We start from the raw sequence: 26651 nt of genomic DNA on the forward strand, positions 1-26651 counted from the left end.
TCATTTTTGGGACAGAATCAGCACTTATTGTTCCTTTTTCAGAGAATATTTTATTTTCTTATTTCTCAGGCCATAGACTATAGAATTCACCATAGTGGTGAACAGATTATTTAAGACTGAAACAACTGCATTAAGCCAGGTATTGGGATGAGCTGGAGTTATATGAGGATAACTGGCATAAAGGTAAAGAGGATTGCTGTGATGTGGGCACTCCAGGTGGAGAATGCTGTATGCTGCCCTTCAGCTGAGCAGCACTGCAGAAGAGTACCAAGTTTGCAGTTGAAGGTGGTGAAAATGAAGAGGAAGCATCTTAGGGGCATCAGGCCCACACTAATGAGCCCCCATTATTCTCAGGGCTGATGTGCTTATACAAGCCAGTTTCAGAATCAAAGAGACACCACAAAAATAATAGTCTACCTCATTAAAACCACAGTAGGGCAACTGAAAAGTGAAATTTGTCAGATGGAAAGCCAGAATGTAGTCATAAAATAATGTCCCCACTTTGTGGGACACACACTGTGTGGTTCATGATTATTGTGTACCTTAAATGGCGGCATATGTCAACAAAGCAGCCATCATCAATCACTGTATTTTCTGAAATGGTGGAAGAAGACCTGGCACAAAAAACATAGTTTCAAACCTCTTTGTGTGCCATTCCCAGTAGGATAAATTGATTCGCCACCGAAAGATTCCTCAGAACTTTGAGAATGGCTGGTTTCAAAGCAGAACACAGACCTCTAAGACAAACACTGATGGCAAGCAAAGGATTTCTTTCATGCATTTGTTGGTTTTATGTTTGCCAAACCTTATAGGAGATGATCTACACAAAAAAAAAAAAAAAAAAAAAGACAAAACATGAAGACAATAAATATTAGTTGTTATAATTGAAGAATTTTAGTTTTTGCTGAGTTGGATTAAAGTTTAACTTTGATTTGTACTTTACTCATATTGAGCTCTCTCTTTTTTTTTTTTCCAATGATTATATTTAAGAGTTTAGGCAGGGGCTGGTGAGATGGCTCAGTGGGTAAGAGCATCCGACTGCTCTTCCGAAGGTCCAGAGTTCAAATCCCAGCAACCACATGGTGGCTCACAACCATCCGCAACGAGATCTGGCGCCCTCTTCTGAAGTGTCTGAAGACAGCTACAGTGTACTTACATATAATAAAGAAATCTTTTAAAAAAAAAAAAAAAGAGTTTAGGCAGAAAACAGTCATTTTTTCAAGGACTTTGCTAAGCCATAGGAAGCAGAAAAAGGAAAAAAAATTCCAAAGAATACTCCATTCATAGAAGTGTATTGGGTGCAAATTTCCAAGCAAATAAGAAAATGCACTCAGTTTCCAGATATTAGCTCTGAGATTGTACAGATATTATTTTTAATATTGAAACATCTATTATAATGTTCCATGCGATATCTATAGGCAGGTGGATATTTGAAATGACTGGAAAGACAGACTTCCTCAATAGAAACACACATAAAAACTTTAGTAGACAAAAATATGGCATTAGAATATACTGAATCCTTAGATAATAGATACGCCTAATAAGATATTGGGAGTTCTAGCCATTGTAGCAAAGGACAGAAAGCCAAATGCAAGAGGATATTTTGAAAAAAAAAAAAACAGTTTATATTTTTGTAAATAAGTCTCAGAGATACCACACAAAGCCTCTAGCAATAAATAGTTGAATTAGAAGAACAATAAGAACAGAAGACACCCTGCATTTTTTTTATATAAACAAAGACACTAAATAGTTCCAGTTATAGCAGAAGCATTATGCACAACTTAAGACAGTGATAGGGGATACATATGAGATCTCCTGAATCTCAGAAAGTTGCATGACTCACAACACTAGCCAAATTATAGTTTTGTAGTAGCAATGATATAATTTTATGGTTGGCAATTTCCACAGCATGAGGAACTGTATTAAAAATTTGTAGTAGTAGGAAGGTTGAGAAACTCTCCTTTAAGGTATATAGATTGACTAGCCTGGTGGCTCAGGCATAAAAGCACTTGTTTCCAAAACTGAGGGCATAGATTCAATCCACAGGAGCCACATACCAGAGAGACAAAAAACCCTCAAGTTGTCCTCCAATATCCACACCCAGAGGATATTGGAGAAACATACTATTTTCATGGATTGGAAAACACAATTTGCTAAGAATGTTTTTTTTTTAAATCTAAACCATATAAACAATAAAATGCCCATTTGAAACATATTAAAATATTTAGTGATAATAAGTTAATTCTATAGGTTGCATGTAAACAAAGAATCATAATTGAGAGGCAAATTTTGACATTTTTATTATAGTTAAAATACAGTTAATCATTTCTCCCTTTCATATACAAAACAAAGTGTTAAAGATCACACAGATTTAAATCTTAATCATTGTTTCCTTGAGTTCATGTGCACAGGTGAAGGTAGAGATATACCTCAACAGGATCAAATAGAGAACTCAGAAAACAATATATTTTATTGCATATATGTATAATTTAGTGTAAAATAATGTAAAAATATATGTAAAATCTTGTATACATGAATAATTTATTTTTGGCAAACTCTATAAGAAAGTAGCCAAAGAGTAGCCTTTTCAATATTTCTTTTGGGATAAATGAACCATTATATAAAAAATAAAAATAAAAAGTCAATTAATCTAAATTCATGTCTAACAACTGACAAAAACTATACTTATGCATATCATGGATTATTGCAAATTGTACAGAAGGTCAGGAATTTGAAAGTAGGTGTGTAGTAGTGGAGGAGGGGAAATGAAAGTCCCAGATGCCAGGAATTCAAGATCTCCCCAGGACCCAACAGGGAGGAGTTTAGCCAAAATACACAACAAAGGGGAAATAGAACCTTTAGAGACTATATCCAGTGAATAGGCATGGCTCCCAGTTGAGGGATGGTGCCACCTACTTACCTCAAAAATATTAATCCAGAATTCCTCCTGTCAAAACGAGATGGAGGGACAAAGAATGGAGCAGAAACTGAAGGAAAGGCCATCCAGAGACTTCCTCATTTAAGGATCCATCCAATCTGCTGAAACTAAACCCAGACACTATTGCTGATGACAATAAGTGCTTGGCTGAAAGGAGCCTGGTATAGCTGTCCCCTGAGAGACTCTGCCAGAGCTGAACCAATACAGATGCGGATATTCACAGCCAAACACTGGACTGAGCACGGGGACTCCAATGAAGAAGTTAGGTCAAGGACTCGAGGAGCTGAAGGGGTTTGCTACCACATAGGAAAAACAACAATATCAAACATCTGGACGCGCCCAAAGCTCCCAGGAATTAAACCACCAACACAAGAATACACAGTGGGTACCGATGGCTCCAGCTGGATATGTAGGAGAGGACTGCCTTATCTGGCATCACTAGGAGGAGAGCTCCTTGGTCCTGTGGAGGTTTGATGACACAGAATAGGGGAATGCTAGCCTGCTGAGGCAGGAGTGGGTGGGATGGTGGGGGAGCATTTTCATAGATGTAGCAGGAAAAGAAGAGAGGGTAGAGGGCTTGTGAAGGGGAAACTGGGAAGGGGGATAACATTTGAAATGTAAATAAATAAAATAACCAATTAAAAATGAAAAAACCAATAAAGAAAATATGTCTGTGCTATTTTTAATTAAAACAATTATTTTCCAGAAAATAAAACATTTTAAAATAACTATTTAGATATTTCCTGCTTTTAGATGTTTTAGATATTCAGTGAATACATAGTGAAATACTGTTAGAGAAAAGAAAAATAAAACATACAAAAACGTTTTTTCTGCTGGAAGCCAAGTGGATATTTTCCCAGTACTGAGGATTTGACCCAGTGTCTGAGCTAGCTAGGTTAGTGCTCTGTGGCTGAGCTATATCCTAGGCCCTGGATTTTCTGAGAGTTCTTCACTACTTGAACTTATGGGTGATGTCCAACCCAATCTCTGCAAGAACACTGGAACTGGAGATACTTGCCACATTACACAACAAGGGATGTTCTACTGTACTGCAAAGGAAACTCAAGTTATTTTCTTTGGTATTTAGATGAGTTCAGGGTGTCTCTGCCTCAGAATCTAAGATGCATCTGTACAATGATGTTCACAGCATGTGCATGCTATGAAGTCTTGAAGACATTCATTGTCCCCTCCATCATTTCTTTCATATGCCTTTAGGGAATTTTTAAATTCAAGTTTATTACTTTCCTCATCAAGATTAAAACAATGGCAGTCTGGAAGTAGTCATGAGAAGATCTTTTCCAGTGTGTCAGCTTGCCTGAGAGACTAACCTCAAACTGTAAGCTTCTAGACAACTTCTATTGCCTTCTCACATAATAAAGTCTTTGCCTGTAGCAACATGCCAACTCTTTCACTTAAATTCTACAAATACTACAGGCATTCTGCCTATAGAAGTTCTAATTTCAGAATTGAAAAAAGGATATTTGTTGCATTGAAGAGGAGATTTTGCATTTGTTCCAACAGGAAAAGAAAAACTTGTCTTACATCCAAAATTTCAGAAATTGACAGAAGAGACCTCATGAAGATCTTGGCTACAGACAGGAAGAAAGAAATTTGTAGGATTAACCTGGCAGGTTAATACATGCTGATCTCTCTACATTTCAACAGCTCTGAGATTGACTGAGACTTAAATATCTGTATGTTAACAATAAATCTTGTTAGCTACAGAGTCCTTATGACTTATTATTGTAAGACATCTTTTCATATGTCCTGTATGGGAAATTATATTGCAGTTTGGTTATACAGTCTAAACTAACTTAAGAAAGACAGATATATTTCACTTGCTCAAAGAAAGAACGGAGGATTATCTTTAACTGATATGTGTACGCATTTGTTACATATGTTACTACAGAAATGTATATTTCTTGTGAGAATTTATGTGTTTTCAGATCAAAACGGCCAGTCACCACTGAAGACAAAACAAGTAGCCCATGTGATACAGCCTCACAGAAGGAACTACCTCAACTGCTGTTCCATCAAAACTTGCTTCCAGGACAACTTCAAAGCAACTAACTCACTTGGTCCAGCCTTTCAGACTGTTCCAATCAGGACTTTGTTTAAGCATGCATTTTCACAGCACATAGAGGCTGGACAACAAATATTACAGCTTGACTATTTCCCTAGAGGTCGAACAGCTTCTAGGGAAAGCTCAATGAAGGGAAAATATGTCCCACATGGACAGCTGACACATAAAGAAGCACGAGGGTTTAAGAAACCTAGTGGGGGAGACAATTATTAGAAATATGAGAAGGTTCCAAACTAGGGGTAAGATTTAGAAAGACAAAAACAAGATAAAGAGTATGTTCCCTAGAACCTTTGTATGTACTAGGTACTCTTGTTTTTGTTTGTTTCTTTTCCTTTTTGTTCGCTTGGTGTTTTTGAGATGAAGACATTCAAATAAACTATGTCATGGCTGCTCGGGATAGTGACAATCTTTTGATACTATAGGCTTCCATATATATATATATTGTTGTTGTTGTTTTGTTTTGTTTTGTTTTTTTGGTTTTTTGGTTTTTTTGAGACAGGGTTTCTCTGTATAGCCCTGGCTGTCCTGGAACTCACTTAGTAGACCAGGCTGACGCAAACTCAGAAATCTGCCTGCCTCTGCCTCCTGAGTGCTGGGATTAAAGGCATGTGCCACCACACCCAGCAGGCTTCCTTTTTCTAAAGTGTAAAGGAATCATGTTGTTTTCTCTCACTCTTTTTCCATTTGGAAACTATCTTTTTTTCTTTTCATTTTCTCCCTCCTTTGTCCCACAGCTGTGCTTTAGAAATAGAAATTATTAGGTTTTGGGAATGTGAAAGCAACATAAATAAAAAATAACTGTATAGAACCTTGTTGCACAGACAATTCCGGCATGCATATCCTTTTGTGAGTATGCGTGTGTATATATATATGTACATATGCATATAAACAAAGGGATCATACAAGGAACAATGCTGGCTCACACTAAGCATCATTGTGACTGTGTAATGGGTATAAAAGTGCTACTATAGAAATTTGGAGAATGCTAACATCAATTAAATCCCATGCTAGCCCCTCGATGAAATATTTGAAGGAAAAAAAAACACATAGCAGTATATTAACATTGTTGAAACTGATCTAGAGTCATTGTCTATAGAAACTGGGAGACGAATTGCTTGTTTGATTTAAATTGCATTGATTAAAACATAAAAGCAAACATAAGTCATTGTATGCCAGAAAATCTTAACATAAATTAAAGTCTAGGCAACATAATATGAAGTATTCTAAGTGAATAAAAATTATTCAATGTAAAAACAAACAAATTAGCTAAAAATATCATTATCTCTGTAGTAAAAGAACATATAGCAAATGACTGGCCCAACTTGAAACCCACCCCATGGGAAAGTACCAATCTGACTTTATTAATGATATTCTACTATGCTTACTGACAGAAGGCTAGCAAAACTATCTTCTGAGAGGCTTCATCCAGCAGCTGATGGAAACAGACACAGAATTCCATAGCTAAACATTAGGCAGAATTCTGAATTTTGTGGAAGAGTTGGGGGAATGATTGAAGGAACCCGAATGGTCAAGGACACCACAGTAAGACCTACAGAGTAGACTAAACTGGAATAAGAGATTAAACAACCAACCAGTGATCTAGAACTGAACCTAGATCTCCCCACATTTGTAGTGGATGCACAGCTTGCTCTTCATGTGGGTTCCCTAACAATTGAAGCAGGGGTTCTCTATGACTCAGTTACCTGCCCTTGGATCCCCTTCCCCTAGTTGGGCTGCCTTGTCTGGCCTCAAAAGGAGAGGATGAACTTAGTCCTGCTGTGATTTGGTGTGCTAGCATATGTTGGTAGCCATGATGGGCATCCCCTTCTTACAGAAAAGAGGGAGGAGACACTAGGGGGAAGGGCATGTAAGGATGAGACTAGGAGGAGAGGAGGAAGTAGGCTCTGTGTTCAGCATGTAAAGTGAATAAAAAAAATAATAAAAAGAACCTAATAACATGTAATGGAATAAACATGGAGGCTTCTGGCACAAAAATAGAAGAGTAATTTTCAAACCTATGAAATAAAAATCAGGATACTGGGCAATAATAAATTCAACAATACAATTACTTAACTTTAAATAAAAGTTAAAATGTATAATACGTTTCATATATCATTAAGAGAATTGTGCTACTGTTTATTTGTAAAATATATCATATTTGGAACTTTATGCCTAAAATTGATCTCAAATTAAAAGTTAAAACGTCAAAGGTTATATAATGTTTGTCTATAATAAAATTTTGAGAAATTCATACTGAGTAAAATAAACAAATTACATATTCAAAAAGAAAAAATTATAAATTTTTTATACTCGATAAAAATCACATAATTCTTCAGCTTCATGAAAAAATGGAAAATTCTTTGAAAGTATGTTTTTTCAAGTAAGGTACATGAATGTGAATAAATATTGTAGAAGGCATCCATTGTCCTTACCATAGAAGTACAAATGAAACAATAATTAGATATCACTGTGCACCTGTTATGATGAGATAAACTACAAAGTGAGGGAGGCAACTTCACAGACTGTAGACCACTTCCATGGGTTTAAATAAGAGCATCTATAATTTAATCTGCGGGTGGAGGAGTACTAGATCTTCAACCTTGATCCCCTTACATGTGAGTCAAAAGCTTTATCACTGAGCTGCATTTATTTTGACATCAAAACACATGCCTAAGAAAATGAGTTTCTAATTCTCTTCATTTGAAAATTCTCAGAAAATAAAAATCTTCAAGAACTTGAAAATGTACAAACTTTCTTCTTTTAGATGACAGCACCTTAAAATATAAAAGGTGTCAAGTAAAGTAAAAGAAATAAAAATAAAGAATTAAGGTATTTTTTTTCTCCAAAATTGAGGAACAACAATTTTGTTCCTCGGTATCTTTGAAAGTGTCTTTGATATACCAGACAAATGCTTAACACTAAGCTACATCACCAATGTGTTAGGTTTGAATTCAGGGTAGAACCCTCCCTGCTGATCTACACACCATATTTCTGATAAATACTGGAATTACAGATATGAGTCACCTGATCTACCATGGAATTTTCCACAGTGTTCTAACGATGACTCAGTCACACTTCTTAGGCCCCTCACCCTCATGTACTATTTCAGGTTTTCAGAAGATATTCATGGCTTTGAAAGAAATGTCAGTGAGACTTTGGCTTCAAATGATGCATGAAAGTCCTAAAAGAACACTGGTTTATTGGTGGTTCAGATAGTACACCTAGAAGTAAGCTCTACTTTGCTATTTGTACATGCCTGTCCTTAGCTATACTTTATGTACTGTAGCAATATACTTCTCATTTTACATCTACACCAAGATGGATAATGCCCTAATCATTCATATCTTCTGATATGAGTCATGAAAGACTGCAAGTCTGGGATAGAAAAAGCTTTTTCTATACTCTTTTCTTTTATACACAGTATCTCTTTTACTATATCTGTGCTCCCAGTTTTAGGGACCATGGTGTTAACTTATGCAAATGCACTGAGAAATTAAACAGGAGTAGTTTTCAAGAAGAACGAAGACCAAAGTGTGTTTACTTTGCCCCTTCTTAGAATTGGGAACAAATCACCCATGGAAGGAGTTACAGAGACAAAGTTTGGAGTTGAGGCGAAAGGATGGACAATCTAGAGACTGCCATACCCGGGGATCCTTCCCATAATCAGCCTCCAAACGCAGACACCATTGCATACACCAGCAAGATTTTGCTGAAAGAACCCTGATATAGCTGTCTCTTGTGAGACTATGCCGGGGCCTAGCAAACACAGAAATGGATGCTCACAGTCAGCTATTGGATGGATCACAGGGCCCCCAATGGAGGAGCTAGAGAAAGTACCCAAGGTGCTGGGGGGATCTGCAACCCTATAGGTGGAACAACAATATGAACTAACCAGTAACCCCCAGAGCTCATGTCTCTAGCTGCATATGTATCAGAAGATGGCCAAGTTGGCCATCAGTAGAAAGAGAGACCCATTGGTCATGCAAACATTATATGCCTCAGTACAGGGCAACGCCAGGGCCAAGAAGTGCGAGTGGGTGGGGGAGGATGTGGGGGACTTTTGGGATAGCATTGGCAATGTAAAAGAAAAAAATACCTAATAAAAATAATTTAAAAAGGAGTAGTTTTTAGATTATTATTTTTTATATTATCTGAGCTATATTACATGTGACAGTTTTATAAACCTGATGGCTCCATTGGTATGTACTCAGGTGTAAATGATTAGTGGTCTCATCTTAATTATGCAAACATAAAACTTCGGTTATTCTAATATTTATTAGAATAATTATTCTTAATTTAATGCACTTACAAAGTTTAATGAACAAAATGGCAAGACAAAGGTTAGAGACGGAACAGCTAATAAGGTGGGATGCAAACAAACCTGTTAAATTATTTGTCTATAGGTTTTGAAGACCTATGAGGCCTCAAATCTGTACAAAGGATTTCAGGAAACTAAGGAATTTTGAAAGCAGGAGACACCATCTTACCTAGGGAAGAGAACAGTGATTTCTTATTAAATACCAAATGGTCGTCCCTGAAAACATGCATACAAGTAACATGATACAAACTGAACAGTCTGTAATAAGGACTATATATGTATCCACACACAAATACATTCATGCATAATAATCAATGAAAGGGGGTTTAAGAATTTGAAATAGAGCAAGGGGAATTATATACAAGGGCTTTGGTGGAGGAAAGGGAAAGAAAAACAATGTCATTATATTATAAATTCAAAAGATAAAAAGTAATTTTTCAAAAGGTCTTTGGATGTCAGAAAGGCAGAGCAAAGGAGGTTATCAGAGTTGGAATACACCAAAAGAGAATTAGAATATAATACTCATCTTTAACCTTTTATCTCCCCTTTCCTTTATATAACATTTTATAAAAAATGACTACTATGAACCATTCTTCAGTTACTGACTGAGTAGTACTCCATTGTGTAAATGTACCACATTTTCTGTATCCATTCCTCTGTTGAGGGGCATCTGGGTTCTTTCCAACTTCTGGCTATTATAAATAAGGCTGCTATGAAGATAGTGGAGCATGCGTCCTTATTACCGGTTGGAACATCTTTTGGGTATATGCCCAGGAGAGATATTGCTGAATCTTCTGGTAGTACTATGTCCAATTTTCTGAGGAACTGTCACACTGATTTTCAGAGTGGTTGTACAAGCTTGCAATCCCACCAACAATGGATTAGTGTTCCTCTTTCTTCACATCCTCTCCCACATCTGCTGTCACTTGAGTTTCTGATCTTAGCCCTTCAGACTGGTGTGAGGTGGAATCTTGGGGTTGTTTTGATTTGCATTTCCCTGATGACTAAGGATGTTGAATACTTCTTTAGGTTTTTCTCTGCCATTTGAGTTTCCTCAGTTGACAATTCTCTATTTAGGACTGTTCCCCTATTTTTTTAATAGGGTTATTTAGTGATTTGAAATCCAACTTCTTGAATTCTTTGTATACATTGGATATTAGCCTTCTATCAGATGTGGGATTGTTAAAGATTTTTTCCCAATAAGTTGGTTGTCATTTTGTTCTGTTGACAGTGTCCTTTACCTTACAGACGGTTTGCAATTTTATGAGGTTCCATTTGTCCATTCTTGATCTTAGCACATAAGCCACTGGTATTCTGTTCAGGAAATTTTCATATGTGCCCATGTATTTGAGGCTTTCCCCCACTTTCTCTTTTATTAGATTCAGTGTATCTGGTTTTAGGTGGAGGTCCTTGATCCACTTGAGCTTTGTACAGGGAGATGAGAACAGATCAGTTTGCATTCTTCTGCATGTTGACCATCAGTTGAACCAGTACTATTGGTTGAAAATGCTGTCTTCTTTCTATCAGATGGTTTTAGCTCCTTTGTCAAAGATGAAGTGACCATAAGTATGTGGTTTCATTTGGCAATAAAAGCTGTAATGATTGAGGACACATCACTGATTATACAACATAATGACATTGAAATGGTAAATATGGAAAAAATATCAAAATGTCCACAAAATAAAAACACCCTTGACATCACCATCTCTTACATTGAGGAAAATTAATATTACCCATTAAAATGCATACTTTAAAATTTCTTCTCATTTTCTGCTCTCTGTTGTTTTCAGGTTTTATACTGTTTAATTTGACTCATGTAGTCTGCATTTTGACAAGTCATCTAATTGTGTTTAAAATGAAAGAACACATACAGTTTAATTAAATTTAATCAGTAGTCTTGCAAACAAAATGATATTTAAGACTTAAGATTTCCCCAACCTACCTAAAAAAACTTTATCTGTAAAATATCTGTTTACAGCACATAAAATTTCCTGTTACAATATATTGGAAGTGGAATATTACACAATAAGATTATATAAACCAGAGGGTATGGAGAACTCCATGGAGACAGGGCCCCCTAAATAAGTGAGATCATACTCACATGTGGACTCACAGAGATTGAGGTAGCATGCACAGGACCTATAGGTGTCTGCAATAGATTCTGTCCTAGGGCTCAATGGAGAAGTGGACATATGCCTCCATACTTAATTCAGAAGCTATCTTCAATTGATAACTGCTTGCAAATGAAAATTGCCCACCCCACCCCCCTCCAAGGGAGTCTACTCTTTAGGGTAGACGACATGCACTAGTAGATGGTAAACAGAAAAAAAATCAGTGAGAAATTTGGGGAATTCTTGTCTTATCATGTTGTATCACGACTTTGCACCCAACCAATGGACAGAAGCAGCTGACCCCTGTTGTTGAATTAGGGAAGGCTGAAAGAAGCTGAAGAGAATTGTGATTCTGTAGGAGGACCAGCAGTCTTAATTAATCGGGACACCCGAGTTCTCTCAAACACTTTACCACCAAGCAGGCAATATATACCAGCTGATATGAAGCAGCCAACACACATACAGTAGAGGACTGTCAGGTCTGTATTCAGTAAGAGATGATGCACCTAGCCCTCAAGAGACTGGAGGCCCCATGGAGTTTGGAGGTCAGGTGGGGTTGGGGCATCCATGTGAAGACAGGTGGGTGGGGAGGAGGTATGGGATGTGAAGCAGTCAGAGGGTAGATGAGGCTGGGGGATAAAAATATGGAGTGTGAAAAAATAAATTAAAAAATCAATAATATATTTACCCTATACTTCCTTTCCATATATATTATGTCTTCCACTTTAGTAATTTTTTCCTGAACGCTGTGTAAAATTGAGTGGATCTCTGTGTATGTATCTCTTTCTCATGCCTTTTCCTCCTTTTCTTTATTTTTTCCTATTCTTATGTGATGTGTTATGTTTTTTATATCATAGTTTGTATCATCATTGTCCCTTATAAGCCTGATTGTTTTCTAATGAAAGACAGAAAGGGATTGGATAAAGATGGGACAGGATATAAAGAGGAACTTGGAGGAACAGAGGGAGGGTAATCCATTTTCATGATATATTATATGAGAAAAATACATTTTCAGTACATTAAAATTTTAAAAGAGAACCAAAGCAGCTGGGTCATGTGTGATCCAAATTCACTGAGTTAAGAGAATTGTACATTTGAGTCCTTGGACTGCATAACAAGATTCTACCTCATGAACAAGCAAACAAGCAAACAAACAAACAAACAAACAAACAAACAAAAAAGAAAGAAAACAACAAAAAGAAAACAAAACATGAAGGAATAAGGAAATCAGAGAAATTTTGTATCTAATGGTGGGGTTACAAATCCCTGAAAACAATGCTGAAGAAACATCTTCAAGAGCACAGGGTATCTGGGCTTGAATCTGGGGAGAACATGCACATGTCTGACTCAGCCACATGGTGATGAGTTCAAGAGTGTCTGAGACCTTGCTTATTTCCTCCTCATAAATATAGCACCTTTCTCAAGGCTTCCACTTAGAGTGTAAACAGTTTTTTGTTTGTTTTGTTTTTTTAATGTTTTTGAGTTACCTGAGCCTAAACAGAAGAAGTTTTCTGTATATAAAAAATCAATAAAAACTTAGTAAAAAAAATGGCATCTAATTTAATTTTGCATCTTGATAGATGACTTGTAAATATATAAGAACTTACTTTGGAACTATCACCATTCCTCTCGAGACAGAAGTTAGCATTAGGCTCAAAAGTCATTCTTGGAGGCTCTTCTTAAATGGTCTAGACTATAGGGAATTTGTGAACTTATGAGTGTTTTGAATTCATAACAAATCCCAAGTCTCAGGAGCATCACATAAAGGCTCATAGCACACTCATAGGTTATAGCACACTCATAGGTTCTGGGAAGCTAGTGGTGATCTTCTTTATGATATTGATAGTTTGTTCTATTAGATGAATATTGATAATTCAGTTTGGAAAAAAATATATTTCAGCACTTGACACAACATGTGTAAGAAAGCAGGGGACATTTCCTTGAACATCAGCATAATTATCTGTTACATGAAAAAGAAACCAAACAATTTATGAGAATTTTATTTTCTGTGCCTGTCCTAGGTAAGTTCTTAATATCATTTATGACAACAGTATAATATCTTGTAGAGGAGCAGTTGATTTTGACGATCATTTTTATGTACAGGCAACATCCTAGTTTTACCTGGGAGTATTGGTTTGAGTATTTTCTCTGGTAGTGAGTATATCCTGTCTCTTTTCCTATCATTCTTCACTGTTCCTTTACTATGATGGGGTCTCACAATCTGACAGAATGATTCCAATTCAAATTTAACCAGTATACCCCAGTTTACTGGGAATCTATGACTGAAGCATTCCATTTCTGAAAACATTTTTGTAGGATGTTTTTACTAGGACTCTATATCTTGCATATTAACTTACACATATACAAAAGAGAGAAAGTAAATGAAAAATCAACACTAAATATATCACCTTTGTGTATATTGAAATTCTTCCTTTTGACTTTACCTTGAAGGAATCATCTTAGAGCATGAGAAGATTGATCATATTTACTGCATGAATCACTTCTTAATTTTTCTTTTGTCCTCAAAGCACTAGCCAGAGTATACCATACAAGGTAAAGAATATATATCACAATTTCTCTCAGACCTCCAGAATAGTGCTTGGTACTTTTAGCCTCACTCTGAACCTCCATAATTTGAACCTGTGTATAAGCCAACTATTCTTAAATGTTAATATGTTTTCATCACCCACACCTATATGAAGAGTTTGAGATAAAGAAATACAGAAAACTCTATACTTCATTTAAGCTGGAATATTTTCACATAATCACACTGTGTGACCATGTTATGTTTTAAATATATATTGATTACTGTTTTATATACTGAATATTTACACTCATGACTTTTGTTCATCATAGAGATTCTGAAAATGTTATATTCTCATTCTTTGTTCATGTAAAAACTCACAAAATAACTTGCTGAAAGTCACAAACAAATTAGCAATGAATTGGCTTTTAAAATTAAGCCTTTCTTGATGCTGCACCTATACACTATTTCAGTCTCTTAGTATAATGTATCTTTTTGTTGCCCAGAGATATGGGGAATACTGAGAAGTTTATTTACAGGTGGTCTCTTCAGTGATTTCAAAACACACAGGTTCACTCTGAATGTCATTGAGAGTACAATGTAAGCATTCAGTTGAAATCATAAACATTGATTTGGTTCATTGGTTTGGTTCTTTGCCTTTAAGGATCAATTGAGGCCAAAGTATGTGAAATATAGGTCAAAGCTTTTCACAAATGGGTTTTTCTTTCTTGAAGGCTGGCTTGAGAGCATATTCTCTTAATTTTTCCCTAAATATTTAGTATCCCCTTTGATATCTCTGTTAAACCCAGGAACATCTATTTTCCCTTTTCTATTTTTCCCCTAACCAAATTTTCTCCAAAGTAAATAAAATTATGAGATAAAGTACTCTTTGCTCGATTTGGTCTCTTGCTGCTTTAAGTTTGTCTAAAATGACCTTTATGCTCATGTTGTCAACTGCAAGGAGATCCCATGACCCTCCTCTTGTACATCATTTAGATTTGGCCATTTAAGGAAGCTTAGAAATCCGGTCCATCCTTTGACATCTAAAATAATTCACACTGGGAATCTATCATACTCTCAGTTTTGTGTTTAGTCAGATGACAAGTGTCAGTAAAATAGCAACTATCTCTTAGGTAAAACCAGTGAAGTATTGTTCTGAAACCATTTACCCTGAACTCAAGTTCTGAGTCTTTTCTTTAAATCTTCTAACTTAGATTTCTACATGAGAAATATATACCCTTCCAAGTGGTGTAAAGAACTCAATGTCATGATGTAGGTAAACCACATGAAATCAGGTAGGTAGGAAAGAGGAAGAGGAAGAATCAAAGAAGGGAAGACAATAAAAATTATCTCCATCAAAATAGAAGAGAAATCTATAACCTGACAATACACACTGCCATCTAACAAGGTTTCACGAGAAAAACATTTCACATTGTAAAAGAGGGTACCCACAAGATTGTGATACATCTTGAGGGAGGACATGCAGCACATGCTTTTATCTTTCAGATCCAGGATTAAAACCACCATGGGGTTCCACTTATAGAATGGTTAGATATTTAGTTACATCATTTTTTCTTGTATGTTCATGAGCAAAGGTTCTTGTCTTGTAACAATTGTCCATTGTATTTAGGTGTTTCATAAGACCTGGTTTATAATTATGATTACAGTACTAAGCAACTGACACTTTTGAAAATGATTAAGTGAGAGGAAACACCCCTTGTGAACATTGTAGCACAGAAGGCTGTGTTTTATCATGGCACAGTGAGGGAAATAGCTGTGTCTCAGCCTTTTTTCAACATAGTAAGCATGCAAGAGGTGTTAGGTGAGTATTCTTGGTTAGGAACATTTTTTTTTCCTTAGGATGAGTCAATGCTTTTTAGATAAGTATATGTCTACCTCCCCTCCAGCTGGAGATTAAAAACAAAACAAAGACGAAACCATTTTAAGTGCAGTGGGACTGAAGAAGATTCACCCTTCCTTCTTTGTGGTATGTAAAGATTCTGGAGAAACTCTGCTAGTAACTTCAACAATTGTTTCCCATTTCTGCAATTGCTGGGTTTCTTTCATTGAAATGTTGTTTAGTTGGGTCACAGAGCTTCTTTTGCATTTTTGAGAAAGGGTTAAACTATGGAAACAATTTGATACTATATCCTAAGTAGCTAAAATTGGCTTCAAGCCACAACAATCATGTCTCAGCTCCTTGAGTTGTGTGTGTAAATGCATAAGCAAACACACAAAGAATTTGTACTCTTCATCTTTCAGTAAAAATTGACTCTGTTGGGGAAAAAATAACCTGCTTCCTTAGGGAAAAAATTAATTTGGCTTCTGAATACAGGAGGTAAGTCATTTTAAATAAGTTAGAAAGCATTTTATTTTGTGATCTGAGTTCACATCCAACTTGGAAACAAATTTACAGGTGATACATGAAAATAGTACATTGACATTTTGCTAATAATCTCTTTTTGAAGATGTAATTTCATTTGGAAGTGAAGTAAAACTCTTCCAAAATGTAATCTTTAGTTGCACATGAAAGGAGGCATATTCATGGTGGTATGATATTAAACAAAATGCTTAATTTCTATTTCTCCAGAAATCTTCAAGTAATGGCCACTGGGAATCATTCTGCAGCAGTTGTGTTTGTCTTGGTGGGATTAACACAGCAGCCTGAGCTCCTGCTGCCCCTCTTCATTCTGTTCCTGGGCATCTATGTGGTGACAGCAGTGGGAAACTTGGGCATGATACTGCTCATCACAGTCAGTCCACTGCTGCATACTCCTATGTACTATTTCCTCAGCAGCTTATCCTTTGTTGATCTCTCCTATTCCACTGTCATTACACCCAAAATGCTGGTGAACTTTCTTGGGAAGAAAAATTTCATCACCTATTCGGAGTGCATGGCTCAGTTCTTTTTCTTTGCAATCTTTGTGGTCACTGAGGGTTATCTCCTGACTGTTATGGCATATGATCGCTATGTGGCCATCTGTAGACCATTGCTGTATAATGTGATGATGTCCTCTAAACACTGCTTACTGTTAGTGCTAGTTGCTTTCACCCTAGGCCTTTTTTCTGCTGTAGTACACACAAGTGCTATGATGAGTCTGAACTTCTGTAAAGCCTACATCATAAGTCATTACTTCTGTGATGCTCTTCCTCTCCTCAAACTTTCCTGCTCTAACACACATCTCAATGAGCTTCTTATATTTATTATTGGAGGGATCAACACCTTGGTGCCCACTCTAGCTGTTGCCATTTCCTATATTTTCATCTTCTGCAGCATCCTTCACATCAAGTCATCAAAGGGCAGGTCCAAAGCCTTTGGAACCTGCAGCTCTCATCTCATGGCTGTGGGGATCTTCTTTGGGTCTATCACCTTCATGTATTTAAAGCCTTCTTCAAGTAGTTCTCTGGAGCAAGAGAAGGTTTCTTCTGTTTTCTATACCACAGTGATCCCCATGCTGAACCCATTAATATACAGTTTGAGGAACAAAGATGTGAAGAAAGCACTGGGCAGATTCTCAATAGGAAGATAAGTCTTACTTTTTGCAAATATTACAAAGTAGAAGTGAATAGTGCTAATGAAAGTATGATATATATACTTTGATCTCTTGCAATATATAGGATATCTATATTTAGGGTGCTAGGATTAATCTCAAAGCATCCTGCATTTTGCACAATCCCTATACCATGGGGCAACATTTAGCATTCATTTTTTTAATGAAGTGCTTTACCATTTATCATTGATTTTTTTCCAGTAAAATGGAAAATAAGTTTATAAAGCAGGTATTAGTGCTTTGATAGGAAAATTGGTCTTTCTCTCTTATATAAATAAAATAATAATTCAGATTTGTCTCTCACCTTTATTTTCTCTTCCTAATATCCAATAGTTACATATTGAACCCTCTCTATATCCATAGTTCTATGACTGTAGGAAGGGTTGTGGTCCAATAAACCTTTCCATGATATACGAATAACTGTGAGTGGGTCTGTGCCTTGCTCAGGAGAAGTAGGCACATCTTTTGATTCATGATTACAATGACTATTTCATATTTGAAAGATATAATTTTACCACCTTTTCCCTATCTTCTAGCTCTTATTTTTTCTTTTTTTCTCATCATCTGCAATGTTTCTTAGGCCTTAGAGAGGACGGTAGTACAAATGATTTGTTTAGGCATAAGACTTTTTCTATCATTTATTCTCAGCATCATAGGTAGCCCCTGAGTGTTCCGTCAGATAATCAATAGGAGTAATTCCCATCACAGAATTATCTATAGACTACTGATGGAATCTGAAGGAGGAGAACAACTATCTTCATCTGTGTCACCACAGTGCTCACAAATCTCCAACACATAGTTCTAACCCCAAAGAGACAGATATTCCTGGCCAAAATCAGGGACAAAGACATGTATAGTAGAGAGTATAAAAAAGAGATTAATATGGATAATGGTGAAAAGGAAAGAGCAGAGGAAATACCAAAGATGGGGGAAGATGAAAGAACAACCAAAGTGAGTGCATATCTAGTGACTTCTTTTGTTATTGGGTTACCTAACTAAGGATGATATCCTCTTCTGTTAGTATTATGTCCAATTTTCCAAGGAAACCACAGATTGATTTCCAGAGTGGTTGTACAAGTTTGGAAACCCACCAGCAATGGAGGAGTGTTTCTCTTTCTCCACATCCTTGCCAGCATCTGTAGTCACCTGAATTTTTGATCTTAGTGATTCTAACTGGTGTAAGGTGGAATCTCAGGGTTGTTTTGATTTGCATTTCCCAGATGATTTAGGATGTTGAACATTTTTTGCTTCTCAGCCCTTCGGTTTTCCTCAGTTGAGAATTCTTTCTTTAGCTCTGTACCACATTTTTAAATGGGGTTATTTGAATTTCTGGGGTCCAGCTTCTTGAGTTCATTGTATATATTGGATATTAGTCCCCTATCAGATTTAGGATTGGTAAAAATCTTTTCCTAATCTCTTGGAGGCCTTTTTGTCTTATTGACAGTATCTTTTGCCTTACAGAAGCTTTGCAATTTTTTTTCAAAGTCAAAAGACAGCTTTTATTTTTCTAATAAGACTAAATTTATTCAATACCCTAAAGTTTTGGTTATAAGTATCCAACAGTATAAAAAGTACAAAACAGATCTTTAGAGTTCTAATATATTAATACAAAGTGCAAATCTACATGCAGTACATCCTACAGGCAGAGAATGGAGGAGGAGAAGGCTGTGGTTGAGGTCTAGTAATAAATAAATTAATTAATTAGTAAATAAATTAATAAACAAACAAACAAACACAGAAGTAGAGTTGATCCATCGAAGTATATTCTACCACCAATACTGCAGCCAAAATGTACAAAAAAAAAAAAAAATCCCATGTCAAAGTAACGCAGGAGAATGGTAATGGCTGGATTCTGTATTACACCAGGGTTGTAGAGAAATGGCCCCCTCATTGGGCAGTCTGTGCATGTGGTAGCTTGTACTAGGTAGGTTTTTCCTAAAAGGAAGAAATACACAATGTAAAACTATAGGATGCCACAAACTGTGGCTTCTCCTTGTTGTGAAACTCTATAAGACTTTAAAATCCAGTTTCTAAAATAACCATGAGGAACAGAATACTAAGGCAGCCACATGCACCTCCTCTACGAGCTCCCAAGTGGCATTACTCTTTTTCCTGAACTCTGAGAAGAGGCAATTAGACAACTTCAGTTGGGATCCACTGAGAAGCCAACCGAATCATTGAGATCTAGAGGTGTGGAGCTCCATTCTGTTTCTTGATGTTAAGAAGCCAACCCAACCCACCAACTTAGCCTCAACACACAACTCTTCTCCTATAATCAACTTTAAATAGTGGGAGGAAAACAATGAAAGAACAAAACCTCAAACCCTAATAAGGTCTATGACAAGGCAAAGAATTACTCTACAGATAAAACCTCCACAAAGGTCAACTGAGGTAATCCAGAGCTAGGACTGAATCATGTGGATTTCAGTGAATCCCAGACAGTCATGTTAACACCAATATCAATTATTTACATACTGTAAGCCCTCTAAGAAACATGTCCCAAGCAGCATCAACTGTGCCCCGTGCATCCCCAGGACTTACACATTCTGATGAAGTAGTTTCTAACCATGTATGTGCTCTCTACTTTGTGGTGATGCTTTGGTACTATCCCTAGATGACCTTGCCCATCCTAGAGGCAAGGCCTTCCACAGAAGGAGATCTGGTTCTGTTTTACAAGATCCACATACAGTCTTTTATCAATATGAAGATAAAGAGCAAAGACACGTTGCTACTTGTGTGTTCAGAAATTGTTTCCTCCTTCAAGCTATTTGCAGAAAGCTCAGTCCTGCTTAATAATCAGTAGTAAAGGTCTGACTCATCTGGACCTGGCAACGCCTTAGCATTTACAAATTTTAACTACATTATAGGAGCAGGTCATGCTACTGAGTTATAACAAATTATCATGAGGGAAAACAAGTGTAGCCAGCCATTTAAAAATGCCCTAACCACTGCCTTTCCACAGAAAGACTAACCTACATATGGTTTATCACACAACAAATCCCATCTTTGTCCCCTGAAATTCCCCTAATTCCATTAATTAGAGGGGATTTAAAAAAAGACTTAAAGAGCACTTTACAGAAGCATTCAGCTTTCCTATGAAATACTCAACATCTTAAATATTATGTACACTTCTTTTTCTTGCAGTAAGCTAGAGACTGGCTTCAGAGTTTGTTGGGTGAAGGGTAAGGAGAGTACTCCATTAAAAACTATTCTAGAAAATGTCTTTTGGCAGAATAGCAGATATCCAAGTTAAAAATAGGAGGGTCAGTTTGTTTTGTGGTCTTTTCAAAGTTTAAAACGCTCTTTGCTCCCTTCTAAATGAACCTCAGTCACCACTCAGAGCCTCAGTGGAGATGGACAGAGGCGCTGGACCCTGCTCCTCGGGCCCCTTTCTGCTGGGACAGACTCCTAGTTAATCTGCTCCCATGAAGACTACATATTCAGAGCCATCCTAGAGGATCTGCTGCACTCAGAGCACTTGACACCATATGCTGCACCAGAGCAGTCACACAGAAGATCCTCTGCACTCAGAGCAATAAGGCAATTGACACACAGCCTGAGACATCTGAGGAGATCTGCTGTACATAGGGCAACTGAGCAACTGATCATCAGTTTGTCTGCTCCCCCGAAGACACCACAGTTTAAAGGAATCCAGGAGCTCCTCTGTACCCAGGGCAACTGGGCAACAGATAGCACAGTCAGAAGACCTCCTGGGGACTCTGAAGCATGCAAGGCAACTGACATGACAGAATGAAAGGCTTCTGGGAATTCTGCTGTACACAGGGAAACAGAAACCACAGTCTGTAGGCCACCCTGAAGAATGTCTTAGCAATAGCTTTACTGTTCCTCTGAAGACCCAAAAGTCTGAAAGGAATCTAACAGGCCTCACAGGAGATTTACTGCAGCCAGGGCAACAGGTAATCCACTTCTTTTTCTCTCTGAAATGCCCCCAGTTGGAAGGCTCCACAGGGGGTCTGCTGCAGGGGGTGGGGGGGTGAAGGGGAGTGGGGATGGTGGGCAGGCCTACTGGGACACCTGAAGCAACCCAGGGACAAAAGAGTCAAACTCCAGACAGAGTCACCCAGACCAGCAAACACTAGGGATAACCAGATAGTGAGAGGCAAGCACAAGACCATAAGCAACAGAAGCCAATATACGAGGGCATCATCACAACCCAGTTCTCCCACCACAGCAAACCCTGAATACAGCAACACATCTGAAAATCAGGAAGCTGACCTAAAATCCTATCTCATGAAGATAATAGAGTCCTTTCAGAAGAATATAAATAACTCAGTGAAAGAAATACAGGAAAACACAGGTAAACACAGAAACCATTAAAATGGAAACAGATAAATCCCTTAAAGAAATACAGGAAAACACAATAAAAAAGGTGAAGGAATTGAATAAAGCAGTCCAAGATATACATGTGGAAGTAGAGATAATTAAGAAAACACAAATGGAGGCAAACCTGGAAATGGAAAACCTAGGAAAGGTCATGAATTACAGATGTAAGTATCAACAACAGAATATAAGAGATAGAAGAAAGAATCTTAGGTGTAGAAGATTTAATAGAAGAGATTGACAAAACTGTCAAAGAAAGTTTAAAGCATAACAAACTTCTAATCCAAAGCATCTAGGAATTTCAGGACACAATGAAAAGACCAAAATTCCCACTTTCTCTTCTAAAAGGTTCACTGTATCTAGTTTTATGTAGTCCTTGATCTACTTGGACTTGAGCTTTATACATGGAGATAAGAATGGATCAATTCGCATTCTTATACATGTTGATCTCCAGTTAAATCAGCACCCTTTGTTGAAAATGCTATCCTTTTTTCACTGGATGGTTTCAGCTCCTTTGTTAAACATCAAGTGACCATATGTGTCTGGGTTCATTTCTAAATTTTCAATTCCATGCTATTGATCTACCTGCCTGTAACTGTATCAATAACAGGCAGGTTTTTATCACTATTGCTCTGTAGTACAGCTTGAAGTCAAGGTGTGAGACCCCAACCTAGACTGTTTCTCCCAGGATTTCCTTGTTGATACTGGAGCAGAGTTTTCAGTCTTAAAGGAGCCACTGGGGAAATTGAGGAACAAGAAAACCGTAGTAATCGGGGCTACTGGTCAGAAACCATACTCTTGAACCACTGATAGGAAAATTGATTTGGGAAGAAGTCAAGTCACTCATTCCTTCCTCATCATTTCTGATTGCCCCACCCCATTGTTGGGGAGAGACTTACTATCCAAATTAAAAGCCCAAATAAGATTCTCTTCGGAAGGAACTTCAGTTTCTTGGCAAGCCCTTATCTCTATAATTTTAGCTTTAAAATTAGAAGAATATAGATTACATGAGCCTCAAGACCCATGGAAAAAAGTACTAGAAGAGACCTGGTTAGAGAGATATCCTCAAGCCTGGGCAGAGACTAGAGGTATGGGAGAGGCAAAGAAGGTGTCCCCATCGTTGTGATGCTAAAAACTGGTGCGACTCCTATCAGGGTACAGCAATACCCCATGAACAAAGAAGCCTGAGAGGGAATCAGACCTCACATTCAAAGGCTCTTAGAACTAGGTGTTTTGGTTCCTTGTCAGTCTCCCTGGGATACTCCATCAGTACCAGTTAAAAAGCCAAGCACTAATGATTATCAGCCAGTACAAGACTCAAGAGAAGTAAACAAAAGAGTACAAGATATTCATCCTACTGTCCCTAACCCCTACAATCTACTCAGTTCTCTCCAACCTGACAGACAATGGTATACGGTACTGGACCTGAAGGATGCATTCTTCTGCCTAAAACTACATTCCATAAGTCAGGTAATCTTTGCTTTCAAGTGGAGAGACCCAGATTTGGGACAGGCTGGACAACTAACTTGGACACGTTTGCCTTAAGGATTCAAGAACTCTCCTACTCTCTTTGATGAGGCCCTCCACCAGAACTTGGCACCATTCAGGTCAGAAAACTCCCAAATTTCTCTCCTTCAGTATGTTGATTACCTGAAATTACTGGCATAATTGAGTTAGTTGGGATACAAGGCATTCACTAAAAAAGCCCAGATTTGCCAGACAGAAGTAACTTATTTGGGTTATACTCTCAGGGGAGAGAAATGGTGGCTGACAAAAGCTCAGAAAAAGACTGTGACTCAAATCCCCATCCCAACAACTTCGAAGCAGGTGAGGGAATTTCTGGGCATGGCTGGGTTTTATAGGCTCTAGATCCCAGGCTTTGCCACCCTGGCAACCCTACTCTACCCCCTTACTAAAGAGACTGGGACTTTCTCATAGACCCCCATACACCAGGAGGCCTTTAAAGAGATTAAAAAGGCCTTGCTTAATACTCCAGTCCTAGCCCTGCTGGACCTGACCAAGCCTTTCACTCTATGTAGACGAAAGAACAGGAATATCGAGAGGGGTCCTGACCCCAGCTCTGGGGCCATAAAAATGACCCGTGGCCTATACTTGTCAAAAAAATTAGACCCAGTAGACACTGGATAGCCATGTTGCTTAAAAGCTATTGCTGCTGTGGCACTACTTCTCAAAGATGCAGACAAACTGACTCCAGGTCAACGAACTATAGTAGTAGCCCCCCATGCCTTAGAACACATCATTAGACAACTGCCTGATCGCTGGATGACTAATGCTCGAATGACGAATTATCAGAGCCTTTTACTGACTGAGAGAGTGCAGTTTGCACCCCCTGCTATCCTAAATCCTGCCACTTTGCTGCCAGAAGCTGACGACTCCCTACCAGTGCAACAGTGTATGAACATCCTGGCAGAAGAAACCAGAACTATAAAAGACCTCACTGACCAGTCATAGCCAGGCTGCTCCAACTGGTGCACAGATGGTAGCAGCTTTTTGGTTAAAGGAAAGCGAAAAGCGGGGCAACAGTGGTCAACGGAAAACAAACCATCTGGGTCAGCAGCTTGCCTAAAGAGAAGACAGCCCAGAGAGCAGAGCTAATCACACTCACCCAAGCCTTGCGGCTGGCAGAAAAGAAGAACATTAATATCTACACAGACAGCAGGTATGCTTTCGCCACCACTCACATACATGGGGCAATCTATAGGCAAAGGGGTTTTCTCACATCTGCTGGGAAAGATATTAAAAATAAAAAAGAAATCTTGAGCCTATTAGAAGCCATACACTTGCCAAAAAAAAAAAAAAAAAAAAAAAAACAAAACGGGCCATCATACATTGCCCTGGTCACCAGAAAGGCCATGATGCCATAGCAAAAGGATATCAGATGGCTGACCTGGCTGCCAAACAGGCGGCCCAAAGAGCTATGATCCTCATAGCTAGGGGAAAAAAAAAAAAAAAAAAAGAACTTAAGGACCATTATGAACTCAAAGACACAGGCTTTGACTATACTCCAGAAGATCAGGAACTAATAGGCAAAATACCTGAGATATGTGGGTATATTCCCCAGGGAGTGGCTAAAACCCAAGATGGTTGCTTGGTCCTGCCCACCAGAGAAAGGCAACAATATGTAGCCAATCTACACCAGCTCTTTGAAATTAAGAAGTTCAAAGAAATTGTTAAGAACTCAAAATACTATGTTATAAAACTGTTCAATGTTGCCTAGGAGATTGTTAATAAATGCCAAGCCTGTGCCCTCACCAATGCTGGGCACCACAAGAACGCCCCCGGAAGATGGCTAAGAAGTGACCACCAGGAGCATACTGAGAAATAAATTTTACTGAAGTTAAACCAGCCAAGTACGGTAATAAATACCTATTAGTTTTTATAGACACTTTTTTAGGGTTGGTCAAAGCCTTCCCCACTGAGAAAGAGACCGCCAATGTTGTGGCAAAGAAGATATTAGAGGAAATTTCCCCAAGATTTGGCATCCCTAAGGTACTTTCGTCAGACAACGGCCCCTCCTTTGTTGCCCAGGTAAGCCAAGGGTTAGCCAGATAATTGGAGATAGATTAGAAGTTACATTGTGTTTATAGACCCCAGAGTTCAGGTCAGGTAGAGCGGGTGTATAGAACATTTAAAAAAACCTTAACTAAATTGGCTTTAGAGACTGGTGGAAAAGTTTGGACAGCTCTCTTTCCCTTCGCCTTGCTAAGAGTACGGAACACCCCAGGGAAATTTAAACTTAGACCCTTTGAACTCCTCTGTGGGGGATTGACTCTGATGTTCCTTTTTCCCAAACCTTGTTAGCTTGCTTGAAGGCCCTAGAACTGGTCAAAAAAAAAAAAAAAAAAAAAAAAAAGACGCCTGGGAATTGCTGAAAAAAACATACAAACCAGGAACCACTGCAGTACCACATACATTTCAAATAGGGGATCCTGTCCTGGTCTGGCGCCACTGTTCCAGCAACCTTGAACCCAGATGGAAAGGACCCTACCTGGTGCTTCTGGCAAACCCCGGCTCCCCCTCCTGGCCTGGTCACGGCCCACTGGCCCTGCTCTGTTCACACTCACCAGGCACTGCACAGAAACCTCCTCCCTCCTTCCTACCACTGAGGAGAGACTCTCTATTCTCATTCGAGGAGCTTCTGAGGCTCTCAATGTTACAAATCCTAAAGCTACAACCTCATATTGACTTTGTTTGACAGCTGGGCCAGAGGTTTAATTTTCCTAGTTCTAAGATTAGAACTATGTATTAGAAGAAGTGGGGAATGTGAGACCCCCAACTTAGAGTGTTTCTCCCAGGAAGGTAAAGCCCCTGGACTTTCCCCAAGCTTGTTTTCCCTGATCTCTAAAAAGTACAGCCAAAAAGAAGCTCTTTGTTCTCTATAGCCAGCAAAAAGCCTTTTTGTTTCTGTGCCTTACAGCCAGAGATGCGATAATTGTAGGAAGACCTACAAGGACATAGAGATAGACACCAGAGAGGAGGCTGCAGCTCACTCCCGCCCCCCCCCACCAGAAAGGAACTGTAGCCAACTCTTCTTCCAACTCCTCCCAACTCTCCTCCCAACTCCTCCCAATTCCTCAGCTAGCTGTTAAAAACCCCCTATTGTCACCACTCAGGGTTGAACTCCCCTGCCCTGCATGGCAGAGGGACTTTGTCCTCAGCTAGCTGATAATAAAACCTCTTGCAGTTTGCATCAGGTGTGGTTTTCTCTCGGGATATTGGGGTGTTGGTCAGCTCATCCCGGGACTTGAGCGGAGGCCCAGCTTC

At 38.3% G+C, this 26651-nt stretch overlaps 1 protein-coding gene and 1 pseudogene across 1 annotated transcript; one reads left to right on the forward strand and one right to left on the reverse strand.

The window, feature by feature from the left end:
* Positions 1 to 6480, reverse strand: LOC110301534 (olfactory receptor 10D1B-like; annotated as a pseudogene).
* A 10097-nt stretch (positions 6481 to 16577) lies between these two features.
* On the forward strand, positions 16578 to 17504 carry LOC110302286 (olfactory receptor 8D1-like). The gene has a single exon (XM_021173128.2). The coding sequence runs from the start codon at positions 16578 to 16580 to the stop codon at positions 17502 to 17504; it is 927 nt and encodes a 308-aa protein (XP_021028787.2).
* Positions 17505 to 26651: the final 9147 nt, after the last annotated feature.

This window comes from Mus caroli, unplaced genomic scaffold, assembly GCF_978045245.1.
Source record: "Mus caroli unplaced genomic scaffold, Mus_caroli_1 scaffold_11, whole genome shotgun sequence".
Lineage (NCBI taxonomy): Eukaryota > Metazoa > Chordata > Mammalia > Rodentia > Muridae > Mus > Mus caroli.

Bases quoted from the DNA above. Each gene is read 5' to 3' on its own strand.
- LOC110302286 (XM_021173128.2), top strand. From the start codon at position 16,578: ATGGCCACTGGGAATCATTCTGCAGCAGTTGTGTTTGTCTTGGTGGGA.